The sequence below is a fragment of the Apaloderma vittatum genome, unplaced genomic scaffold (genome assembly GCF_000703405.1).
Source record: "Apaloderma vittatum isolate BGI_N311 unplaced genomic scaffold, ASM70340v1 scaffold14896, whole genome shotgun sequence".
NCBI classification, from domain to species: Eukaryota; Metazoa; Chordata; class Aves; order Trogoniformes; family Trogonidae; genus Apaloderma; species Apaloderma vittatum.
In genome coordinates, this window is record NW_009720141.1 from 3,859 (window position 1) to 16,673 (window position 12,815).

General features: G+C 42.6%; 1 protein-coding gene across 1 annotated transcript in view; it reads left to right on the plus strand.

The window, feature by feature from the left end:
- Window positions 1-807: 807 nt before the first annotated feature.
- LOC104275074 (mitogen-activated protein kinase kinase kinase kinase 4-like) overlaps window positions 808-12,815 on the plus strand; it is a gene marked incomplete at both ends in the record, with an annotated part of 55,417 nt that continues 43,409 nt past the window's right edge. Inside the window, one exon of the mRNA XM_009870919.1 lies at window positions 808-873. Within this exon, the coding sequence (XP_009869221.1) occupies window positions 808-873 (66 nt within the window). The remainder of the gene's footprint in view (window positions 874-12,815) is intronic.

The following is a 12,815-nucleotide window of genomic DNA, read 5'->3' on the forward strand; positions in this document are numbered from 1 at the left end:
GTTGGACTAGATCACCTTTACAGGTGCCTTCCAACCCAACACCATTCCATTCTGAAGGCTGCAACATCTTGTTGGAGAACATCTGCTGCAGTGGTTGATTTTAGAGCAACTGATGCTAAACCAGTAGGATGAGAGTTGGTTTCTGTGGTATGCAACACTAGTCATTTGACACATGAATCTTTTGTGTTAATTTAACAGCAATCTAGTTTGGGTTCAAAGCCAAAACTTCAAAACTGCAGTCAAATTCACATTATTTTTGCAAAATGGGACACTTGAGTGTTCCCAGCCCACTTGTAGTGTTAAGGTTGCCTGGGATGGTGCATTTCCCTGTTGTGAGGTCATGTCCCCTAGGTGCTTTATATGGTATTTTTTCAATTCTGTTATTTAGCTTCTTTCCTTTGTTACATTGCTAGTGCTGAGTGTTTCACAGAAGAAGACAGCAGCTCAACCTCCAGGCTTGCTCAGTGTTTTAAGGCTTAGGAAGCCTGGAGTTAATTCTTTATTCTACTGATAAGCTGAATCTGTAGAATTCTTGCATTCTTTGCGCATCGCCGTTTGTTTGTTGTATCTGCCGTATTGCCATGCTACAAATCTTCATGAAGTTGTTTTGTGTGTAGAATTTTGAGCAACTTGACTGAAAACTTTAATGCCAATGAATGTATTTCTTACGCTGTTACTTGGCTATTTCCCCTTCAGTGCGCATTAGGAGATGTGCCACGGACTTCTCATTTTGATTGTGTACAGTTACGCTCCGTTGTGAAGTGGTTGCTTTGCCACAAATAATGTAATTTCTTCTTCTTTTTGCAGGACCCTGCTGGAATATTTGAACTGGTGCAGGTTGTTGGAAATGGGACGTATGGACAAGTCTATAAGGTTTGGATGCCTCTTCAATTTCTGACGCTGTTCTTGATAAAACAGTTTTTCCTAAGCAGAAATGAGCACCATTTAAGAAAACGGATAATATTGTTGCAGTAATAGTCTGTTCTATCCTGCTGTCTTTACTGTTTAATGCAAAATGATGGCATTTGTGAAACTCTGTGTGCCTGCCTTCTGTCGCATTTCCGTGCCTCTCTGCTGCTACAGGTCAGATGTTGGTTTTTGTATTGACTTCCCTCTACCTTGGTTTTTTTGTGTCCTGTGGTTATTTTCTCTTTTTCAATATTATTTAGTAAGTAGACGGCACAAATTAACATCAGTGATGGCTAAATTTGGCCTGGATTGAGTGGAGAGCTCAGCCTAGACTAAACCATCAGTACCCTTCAAGACAGAGGCCTCAGTTAGCCCGGCTCTGCAGGCAGGCTGTGAAGGTTTTGATTTCTGTTATCAGAGCTGCCAGTCCAGAAACTACAGCAATTAAATGTTGTCTGCTGCAACATGCAGCGTACGCTATGCAACGCACACCTTCAGTTATAAGAATGAGTCTAGAAAAGGGTTCTTCTGCTGTGAAGCCTCCCCTGAAAATGATCGAAGAAGAGACCATGGACATGTTAAAAATAGGGAACTGAGTCTATGTTGTTCCCATTTGGAGAAAGAAGGCAGAGGAAGGAAAAGGCCGTGCTGCTGAAAAAAAATGAGCCACGGTACTGAAGGAAGCTGTCTGGTCTTGGTTCTCCTCCCAGTCCCACTGCCAATCAGCTCCTTCTGCAAGACCAGTCTGTGTACTGGTACAGGCTCTTTCTGCGTCCGTCCCTTATTGCGGGAGGAATGCAGAAATGCAGAACTGTTCATCTTTCTCTGATTCCAGTTCACTGATTGCGTGTTACGTGTCGGTGTCCATCCTCTGGTGGCAGATCTGCTGTGATGGCATTTGGGTTTCCCTTTGAAGCTATAGACACTCTTTGAAAGATTCTGGAAAATCCTCTGTGGAAGCAGTTCTGGGGAGTTTCTACTTTCCCATACTGCATTTTTTTTAGATTTATGTCAGAATCGGGATCTTTCTCCTGTAACCCTTTGTTGCTGTGATCAAGTCTGTGTTGTTTCTGAGATTGTCATTCAGATACTGAGGTCAGTACTACTAAATTAAACGTAGAGTTTCAGGGCTTCACATAGATTAGAAGCCAGGAGACATTCAGGGCTGCTGTTGTCAGTGTAATCACAGAATTTTCGACTTGTCAAAAGACCCTAAAGCTCCCAAATGGCCATTTAAATAGTTATCTTCCTTCTGGTGCTTGGATTTATTTTGTATTGGGAGAGAAAAAAAAAATCCAATTTAGTCATTTTTTAAGAATATTGAGAGTGAATCAGCTGCTTAATCACAGCAGAAACAGCAAGGAGCGACACAGTTTGCTTCTCTGCTGCAAAAGTAAAGGATTTGAGCTGTTGTGTGATCCACTATGATGTTAGTTGCAAAAATGTATAAGAAACGTCGACAGTGACAATAAAGAATTGTATCCAAAAGCATCTCTCTACTGTGCACATAGGGTATCAGGGTCTCCCAGCTCTGGATAATGGGTGATTTGAATTTTGATTCACTTGTGCTTGGACCAGCCGCAACGTATAAGCGAGGCATTGAGAGGCACGGTCTGTCAGGGCTGAGGGACTGAGGAGAAGCTTTGTGCATCACACGGCAGAGAGACTTTGGACTGCGTGTAACCCAGGCTCTGTGCAAGCACACCCGTGACAATGGCTTTGTTCATATAAACACACACGGTCGCTGAATGTGGGGTGTTCTGCTGAGGTTTGCTCTGGGGATGGAACTGCCCATTGCAGGAGGATGACAGTGAGCCAGGCAGCTGAGGAAGACGGATGATGGTGGCTGAGGTGGACAGATAAAAAGTGGGTGCTCCAAACTGCAGGCTTGGTCTCCGTTGTGAACCATTTTCACAGTCCAAAGCTCCAGAGCGTTTGAAAATACCTGTGCGGAAGATCCTGAGCACTAGCTGAGTGTACTCAGGTGAGATCTCCCAGGTGCTGGCTTTGTGAGTGGAGCAAATGTCTGTTTTCTCTGAAGGAGGGCAGCTGCAATGGAACTGCAGCTTCTGAAGCAACTGTAAAAAGTTAGGCTATGGTATTCACTTTTCTTTTTCACTGCTGTGTAGTATGTCCTTCGATCTATACACTGCTAGGACTGATGGGTTGAGTTAGGGAATGCTGGGATCATTTTGTATTTTGTCTAGTATAGCCTTGTGATCATAAATATTTAAGTCATAAAGTAATCTCAGTTATCTACATAATGTGCTCATGTGATTAAAGCACGTTTTTATTCTCCAGAGGTGTCAGAATCTTCCATGCATTCAGAAACTACACATAGTAGTTTGCGCGTAATCAAAGCTTATTTCAGGCTATATAAACTGTGTCCATGATTACTAAATCGCTTGGTTAGCTGTGAAGATGATTCATAAGGCTATATGTTTTAATACATGCGGCTCCATAAAAATGAAAATAAAATTTAGAGGATTCATCACTAGGTTTGGAAAACAATGTTTAACAGATTTATTGAAGGAGGGTATTGTTCATAGTGAATTATTTCAGGTCAGTTCCAGTTCGGTGTCTTTTTTAATGAAATGGAAGAGGTATAAATTGTACCCTTGATAATGCTAGAGCTGTCTAAAAATGTTATAAAGTTGGAATTTGCATATAATAACTGACTAAAAGCTAGCAGATTTTTTTGACAACCTATGAAGTAGTAGGACGTAAATATGCCAGTACTGGCAACTTCAGCCTTTTGGAAAGTATGAATTGGATATTAAAAAGTCAGATGATACCCAGAAGTCATGAGACTTAGGCTTCGTTTTCTCTTGAAGTGACAGATGAGTTTTTCAGTTAATTGCTGGCTTCAGGGGGCTGAAATCTGAAGAGCGATACTATGTGAGAGGTGGTTCTGAATAGTGCTGTGGAAGGTGAGAGCAGAGAGCCTTCTCTGACGGCAGCTGGGAGTAGGGCATCCGCTGGTGGTTGAAGAAGTTAGGAGTAGTTACTCTTTCATGTCTGTGTTTCCTGAACTTTGAAGTGCTGAAGGTCAGATTGTGTCCAGTCTCTGCACCATCTCCGTTGAACGCCTATAGAAAGGAGAAGTTTCTGAACTTCCCACGCTCTGCTGGGGCTGTCCATTGTGGGGGAACCCTCGAGGCTGGGGACCACAAAGACACTGCGGAGAGCACGGGGTTGCCCTCTGAAGTATGAGGGCCAGCATTTTGGGGTTCTTTTTAGAGCTGCTAATCAGTAAAGACCTTCAGACAGGGCAGAGCAATGGCATCGCGTAACTGTGGGTGTCATCTGGACGGAAGTGAGATTGCTGGAGGCGTCACCTGCAAGTTCTTGGGTTTTGCTTCCTCGCTGGGCTGCAGCCACGGTGCCTCGGTCCCCGCTCCCACAGGCTGCCTGGGGAAGCCTGAGTTGGCTGTTTGGGGTGGCAGGATACCTGCAGAAAACTATCTAGGTGATTTATAAACGCCATTTTTCTTGATTTTCTAGTAGTTGCTACATTATTGTGACAAGGTGTCCTGTTAAAGGTGGTACCTTTGGAAACATTGTGAAGCTCAGGTTTGTGGCCGCGTGGGCTGCTCCGAGTGTGCGTGAGGCTCTGTCTTTCAGTGTAGGTCTGGCTGTGGAGACCTGACAGTGTTGTGATTGGAATAAATCTTTGCCTACTCCCATTACCTCCAGAAGTTTAGTTATGTGGATGCCTTCCTCTGTTGCTGTGAAGAGCTGGATGGTGATTGTGTATCACCCTTAACGTAGAGCAGTTGTTTCTTGCTCTGCCCTTGTGCATTTAGTAATAACTAAACTGTAGGTTTGGGAGGGGAGGTGAAATACTTTATTCTTTTTCTTGCAAAGGCTCCAGCTGTTAGTTTCATGTTCTTTGAGGGGTGAGTCTTCAGTAGGAGCCTCCTAATGTATTTTCTGACTTTCAACTTTCAGTGTGGGCTCATTTTTCTAACGGGTGAATGGGAAAAGGGACTTACAGGGTAACCAAAGTGGGAGCCAGTTTTGAATTTTGAGGTCAGACAATTGCTCTTGAGCTCTGGAAGAGACTGTGGGACTCTGAGTTTATAGCTGTTTTTTTTAATCATTAAGATAAAGAGGAATTGCTCCTAATCCTATGTGTTCAGCTGTGCTCTGAGAGTCTGCATGCTTCTAAAAACGTTCTCATGGGCCAAACGAGGTCATCAGCAGCATCTGTGCAATCTGCTTGTTTTCGGATGTCGAGAGGCACCTGACTGGGGCTTTTGACTTCCTTTCTCTTAATGATGTGGATTAGCCCTCTCCTGGGTTCGGCATTTTTGAGTGGCCTAGGGAATGAGAGTTCAGTGCCTTTGGCGAGTGCCAGGGGCTGACGGTTTTTTTTTTTTTGGAGCGTGAACTTGCAGGCTGATGATAAACTGTTGACAGATTTGCAGCTGCTGTGTGTGTGCAAAATGGTTGTCTCTTTAGTGGAGTCTGAGGGCACAGGGAACTTGAGAGAGGTTGTGAGAATTAAAAGGAAAGAAGTGGTTTCCCCATAATGCAGCTGATGAAGACAAAGCAGTGCTGCTACTGAGGCTTAGCAGAGGGTGGAAGCAACCCTGCCTTTTCTATAATGGCTCTGCATAGCTAATATTCTTATTTCTGTGTAGTCACATAAGACTCTGGATACAAAAAGGAAGCAGGTCTGAGTAAGAAAGTGTTTTATTTTTTTTAATTATTTTAAATACAGCTGCTTCTTAGTATTGAATTATCTTTCAGTTGTCATGAGTTATGAGTTACTCTACTGTTAATGTACGGTGGCAGGAGTGTCATGAGGAATAAATACGACTTCTCAGTTTATCTTAAACAGTTTGAAAGCCTGCTAAGCTCTCTGTAATTCATTTCATTGAATAACTGGCTGAAATAGTTGAGACCAAGTTGGGAGAGGTGGGGGGAAGCAACATGTTTTTTTTTCTGAGACTGCATGGAAAGAACCACAATGCTAAGAATCACCATACTAAGTTATGAAGTGTTAAAGTCTGGACTGTATTGCAAACCATAATTGATGATAGCACCTCAGGCAGTTACTGGAAGGTTAAATGTGAGAAGCATTACTGTTATGTTCAGTGCAATCCAGAAGATGAACATGTGTAAGCTAGAAGCTTCATAAACTGTTGCTTCTGGGGGTGGGTCAGAAGCAGCCACCTTCTGAAGAATGTGTCTCAGGGCTGAAATGCAATTTCAGAGTCTCCGAACTGCCACAAACAAAGTTGTTAGAAATATCATGTCATCTTGGGGTGCTTTGTTATCGTTTGTGGTCAGTTACAGTTTTAATAGCCTTCAAGGCACTGAGATTTTGAGGAGTCAAATAGGGAAATCGGTTGTTCTTCATAGAAATGACAAAATGCTACTTTCTGTTGCAGTAGCAGTTGGTAGAAGTTCTTGTTTGTCTACTCATTTTGTTATTTGGGTTTGTAATAGCATAGCTAATTATCTCGTCCACTTGAACAACTAATTAATTATTGCAGGCAGCAGTGTATAAAGTATTGCTGCAGCGTACTGGAGGATGGAGTCAAGAACTCATTGTGTACATCTTTAGTTTAGTAGTGCAAACAAATAATGGGGATCGTCTACTAATCCTGGCAACAGGGATCTCTGAGGACTAAGTCTGAGCTCAGTACATGCTGCTGTCATTGTAATAAGGTTAGAAATGTTGTGGTGCTTATGAAGGGAGTGGCTTTGAAAGCTTAATGCTTATGGCTGTAGTATCAATGATACAGCAGAGGCGTGATTTGGTGGTTGAGTATTTTACTTCTTCATGCCTCTGTTTTTTTTAGTAGCCCCTGTGAAGTCCTCATACTACTCGATGTGTTTCTTCCTCTTATCTCAGTTGACTGTAACTTCTAAATACACTCTCCAACATGTCTGCATGCTTTTCTTAAAGCTTCCATGGCACCAAGTTGGTCCCTCTCCTCCTCCATCACAACGGCTGAGGAGTTGGCAGCGCACCCTTGCAGCAAAGAGGGGAAACGGTGCCTTGGGCTGTGTCAGCAGGAGTGTAGCAAGCAAATCGGGGGCTGTGATGTTTTCCCCTGCTTGTGTTAGGCCACGCTTGGAATATTGTGTCTCATCTTTGCTCCCCCAGTTCAAGAGAGACACTGGGAAACTGGAGAGGGTCCAACAGAAGGCCACCAAAACACTTAGAGGGTTGAAGAACTTACCCGCATGAAGAAGGAATGGCTGAAGGAGTTGCAGTTCTTTTCAACTGAAGGAAGAGAAGGCTGAGGGCAATGATTTATGAAGAAGATGTAAGTACAGGGATGCACAGGACAAGAGGAACCAGGCTGAGGGAAAATTCCATCTCAGTGTAAGAAAAAACATTATTTACAGGGAGAAGAAGTCAACATTGGAATAGGTTTCCCAAGCTGATGGTGGAGTCACCCTTGCTGGAAAGATGGAAGACTCTTTGGCATTGTTTTGGGTAAACTAACTGAAGGCCCTGCTTTCAACAGCAGGTGGGACCATGTGTTCCCAGAGGTCTTTTCCAGTCCTGGTTTGAGTCCAGTACAGGTGAATCTCGGTGGACAGAACATACCTACTATCAGTCCAGCCTACTGGATTGTTAATGACTGACTTGGAGAATACAAAAGAAAAGTGGAGGGATGGCTTTTATTTGAAATACATATATTTTATATATATAAAAAATAGGTAGTATATCCTGTGCATTTAGTTGTCAGAGCCAGGAGTGCTTTTTTCCGTAGTGTCTGTGAGTTTTTTAGTGTTATTTTTAATCTTGGCCTCCCTACTTAATTTGCATGGCAATGCCAAACTGTATTCAGCGCTGGAATTTAAAATAATGGTTCATACATGCGAAATTAATTAGCAAATTGTAAAGTCCTCATTCTAGTTAGTGAATATTTCAGAGGAATTCAATTAAGATTCTTAAGTGTAGGACTAGTTTATCAAAAATACAAGAGTAAGGATATGAAAAACCCTCTCAGCTGTGGAGTGCTTCCATACAATAAAGGCTCTTTGACTGAGCAGAGCGATGTACAATAATTAAATGTGCCATTTCAGCCATTAGAGAGTAGTAAAATCCATGCAAATAATTGGTTGGCAGGCTTGCCACGTCCAGCTCCTTTGTGCTTTGGACCTAAATGTCCATATGAGAGAGTGCAGTACAGTTTCATCCCAAACTGGTGGCATTTTGATCTTGTGTTGCATAACACATGAGATGTTGGCACTGGGACGTGCCATTTTGAAGGTAGGAGAACCTGCTAAAAATGCACTGGTAATAATAAAAGCACAGTAGGAAATAGTTCAGACTTTTAATTCACCACTCAAGCACTTTGCTACACTTCAAGCACCTCACTAGTGACATTGATCTCAATACTCTTGACTGCTCAGCAGCATCCGGAATCGTGCCTATGTGAAGATACCCATCAGAGGGACCAGCGCTTTGCATTGCTGAGTTTTACAGTACCTGACCTACTCAGGAGTAGTTCATTGTATATGTTAGCTCTTCTTCAGAATAAATCAGTGGAGTTGGGGGAGAACTTTGTAAGAAATAGTCTATTAGCAGTCCAGAAAACCTCTCAGACATGTAATGGGCTGTTTGAGTTAGTGAATGAATGATAGGATATTATTTAATTTTAAGTAGCAGAAAAATTGAGTGTGTTAGTTATAGATGTTTCAGATGATTCCCATTGCACGTTAGCTTTAGTAACCGTGTGTTTTTCTGAATGAAATGCAGAACTTGAGTGCTTTGCAAGCACACATCATCCTATCTCCATGTCTCTGATTTCTTTCTTATAGCTGCATGTAAATGGTACTTTACAGGTCTGCTTTAATGAGCTGAAGAATGCACACGTGTTGTTTGAAAGTCCCTCTTTGGTACCTCTGGGCTATAGCTAGTAGAGCATGATAAAGGGAATGTATCAGTTGGTTTCCTAAAAATATTGGTAGCCTGCTTGTCTCTTTCTCTTTTTTTTCTTTTCTTATAGATGTATTATTAATGTTAGGTGTTTTTTGTGGACTTATCCAGCATTTGTCGTTTTAAACTTGACGATGTGGTGAATTAGTCTGAAGAACTCTGTGGAGTGTGTGCTGCTCTTCTGTCCTTTTCTGCATAGGGGAGACATCAACATTGTCTTCACCAGCAGTAAATATTCTCTCAACTTTAATGCCCAATCTTCATGTGTTCTTTCATAACAATGTATTTGAATTTGTTTATGCTTGTAGAACCCTTATTTCTGTACAAGAATGATCTGTAATAGTACTTATAGTTTTGTCTTCAAATATTTAGCAAGTCTGTTATGTTGAGCCAAATAGTTCAGTCCTGCAGGATGAAATCTTGGGCAGCAAGAGAGAGTTTCTGGGATATGTTTTAGAAATCTAAATTACAATCTTGTTGAGAAGGAGGCTTTTTACCTGCGTGTCGAGTGGGGTCTCCAGTAATCCTGTAGCAGCATCCTTCCCCACCCTCGCCTTTTTCTGTCTTTCCCAGTACCTGATCAGTGTCTCTGGTGGTTTTTTTCTCCTCAGAGTAGAATGGATGTTGGTTTACTTGACCTGCAGAATGCATCTAGTGTTCATTCTGCCCTCAGTTAAGTATCTCCACTGCAGAGGTGAGCTTGCATTAACCCCTCCAGGTCAGTCTGACGTGGATGAGAGCAGGCATGTCGTGTAATAAAGCCCTGAGAAGCAGCTGTGTTAGCAGCTGCTGAGTTGTAGCTGTAAAGATGGAACTTTTGACCTGTGAAGGCCATCCGGGAGCAGCCAGAAGCACTGCCATGCTTGTGAAAGAAAGGTTTCCTCTAAGTGCTCACTTGAGCTTAGGGCAGTGCTTGAGTGAGGACTGGAGCTAAATCGTGGCAGCAGCCAGCCCGTTGCTGGGTCGCTTTTCTGGAGCAAACAGAAGTAAACAGCATTAAAGAATTGAGTTTGTTTGTTATTCAGATGAAGTCGTGAGCCTGGTAGTTTGCTGTCCTGCAAACCAGATGCTGATTTACGTCTGCATAGAGGTTGCAGGGGAGTGCGCCAAGTCAGGCAGCGAGACTTCAGCAGTGGGGATAGGAAGCGCTGCAACAGGAGGGACGTTCCCAGAGCTTTGCCTTGGCATCGTCGGCTGCTGTGGACGATTGCCACAGCTCCTCTTCCACGCTCTGAATTGCCCCCCAAGTAACAGGAGCCATCACTGTGCAGGTCCCCAGATATGTGAGGTGTGGGGCAGAGGGATGGTTAGGACCGACCAACATAGGTGGCAGCAGAACCGGTCCTTGAGCTCGCTGCTGGGCAGAGCTTCTCCGGAGATGCAGAGCTCCTCTGGAGGTGTCTCCCAGTGCCACGTGGGTTCACCTGGGACTATTCTCAATCCTGCCCTTTCGAGGCATTTGTGGGGAAATGGAGTTGAAAAGCCAGTTTTTGTTGTTGGCTGGGGTCAAGCAGCTTGCTTAGTCAGTAGAGGCAGATGAAGGTCAGCCCTTTGTCCCATCGTGATGAAATTTCCAGTAGAGTAATTTTAAATTGTAATGTCCAATTTCAGCTATAAAGTCCATAAATATGATAAAATTGTGCTTCTCCTGTCTGGTACTCAGCTGTTCTCAGGCTGCTGGCCAGTCGTAATTTTTTTGGCCAGTACAGATCTGTGGATATGGATCTTGGGAATAAAAGTAAAGAAGAAAATATTTTTCAGCTGTTTGTAGTATACTTTTTTTTTTTATTTTAAAGCCCTTGTGTGTTATAAGCCTGCCCTTTTAACGTACTGAAAGGCTTTTCTAAGATTTGCCTTCGAAGCGTCTTTTCAAAGGTTGTTTGTTCCTCATCCCTTTCTTTCTCCCCATGAAAACACGAAACTTTAGGAACTTCTGAGATCTTAGAAGGTGAACAGCCCAGATGACATACCTTGTAGCAAACCATGGCCTTTTCTGCACCCTGCACGAGTAATGTTATTAGCTAACGTGAAATAGCTAGGATGTGGTCTGTGACAGTGCTTTTAGGTGCCCCCATCATGTGAGAAATACACTTGTTCATGAAGGTTGACATGGGCAGCTGCGGGTCAGCTCATTTTTCTTCTTGCCTCTATCTCTCGGCATTGCTCAAACACAAGAATTCACTGGAAACGGAGTTCTCCTGCCTGTAGCAATTCAAATGGAGACAGTACTTGGTTTTGTGAAGCATCTTGGGATTCTAGTTAAGAGGAATTAGTGTATTTAGTGAGGTGGTTTGTGAGAATTGGTTAGCAGGCACTTACTGAACAACGTGCTGTTTGAAAACAGTTTCAGTCGAATCAAAACATGTTGAGTTCAAGAGAAACGTCAGTGGGGAAATTTTTTAAAAAAACGAGTTGGCTTTCATTTTCAAACTTTGCTTCAGAAACGTCAAAACATTGCATTTCATTCGCTTTGCTTGAACACACATTTTAATTTAGCAGGATGTTTAATATTTCATAGATGGTCTTTAGTACTGCATACTTAAAAAAAAAAGTACTATCATGCTGAAATAATTTGGCATTACCAAAATAAATGTGAATATCATTCTGAATTCTTCTGACTTTCCATTCTGTGAGGAATGTTTACAACCAAAAATGCGACTGGTCGGCGAAATACTGACATTTTGTTGAGATTTACTGAATACCGGAATTACCTAAATTACATTTCCTGGCTCTACAGTTATGCAGTCGCTACATCTGATATGAGCATTTTTGATGCAATTTTTTTCTTATATTCCTGTTGTTAAAAATGGAAACATTTAGAGGAAAAGCACGTAAGAAAAATGTGTGGTGACCTTCTGAAAATATTTATTTTACTGAGCTTGAGGAAATTTCTCTTCCTTGTTCTTTATGCTGTGTTTTAGCATGGATTTTTCCTAGTATGTAAAAATAACAAAAAAGTAACCAATTTACTGATTATTTCTGCTGTAGTAGATTTGTCTACTCTTGTCTTACTCATGGCTTTAAACCTCTGAGCAATTATACTAAAATATGCAACAATACCAACATGAAATAAATATGCATGTAGCTTAGATAATGGACTCTCAAATGTATTATTTACATAGATTGTCCATGATGTTGTCTTGTTATATGGAAAAAGGGAAGGACCGGGAAGAAATGTTTTTTCTTTAATATTTGCTTTTTCCAGTCTAACATGAAATATTTATCGTTAACAGCCTTCTTGCAAAAATTCTGCCCCCAGAAGCCAAATTAGATCAGCAGATACCTGATTGCCTTATTAATATCAAAGGGTAGAGGTACATATTGTGGCCGAGCATATCCCTGCTGCTCTGAAAATCAAATTGCTGTGGAGAAATCTCCCAGTTTTCCATCAGCTGGTTCCGTGTGCGCGTTTTGACCTGCGGAAAGGATGGATGGCACCAGGCCGTTCTTCCCGTGGGATTCCTTTTTGATGAAAGCTGATTTGTTTCCAGAGACATTAGGATACGTTTTGTCACTGCTCCTGGTGGAAAGTTGCCAAATTTTTCAGGCAGGCATATTAAGACTTGAGGCGTAGGACGTGCCTGGTGAACCCAGCAGCTGAGAAGCCTGGGACAGCCCGAACATGGCAGGAGTGGTACGTGCCAATGAATGTGGTGTCCTCGGGATACACTGGGCTTTTTGTGCGTGTGCAGATCAGCCTAAGTGGGTCTGATGTTTCCCGAATGTGGGGAGCTCCCGGCTCACGTGCTGTCGAGTCGGCGCGCACGTGCATGAGGCAGAGCAGGTTGCTGGATACCCAACTGGGACAGGCTCCTTGGCAGAAAAGAACCTCTTTGCGTCTGGAGAAGCTACATGTATGGTAGCCGGCCCTCCAAAAATATGCCTGAAAATGGAGAAAGGATGAAGGAATAGAGAGATGCACTAACTTCTCTTTCTTTTGGACACTTGGAAGATTTCAGTCGCAGCTGTTTTGTATAGAGGAAGTCACAAAACAAAG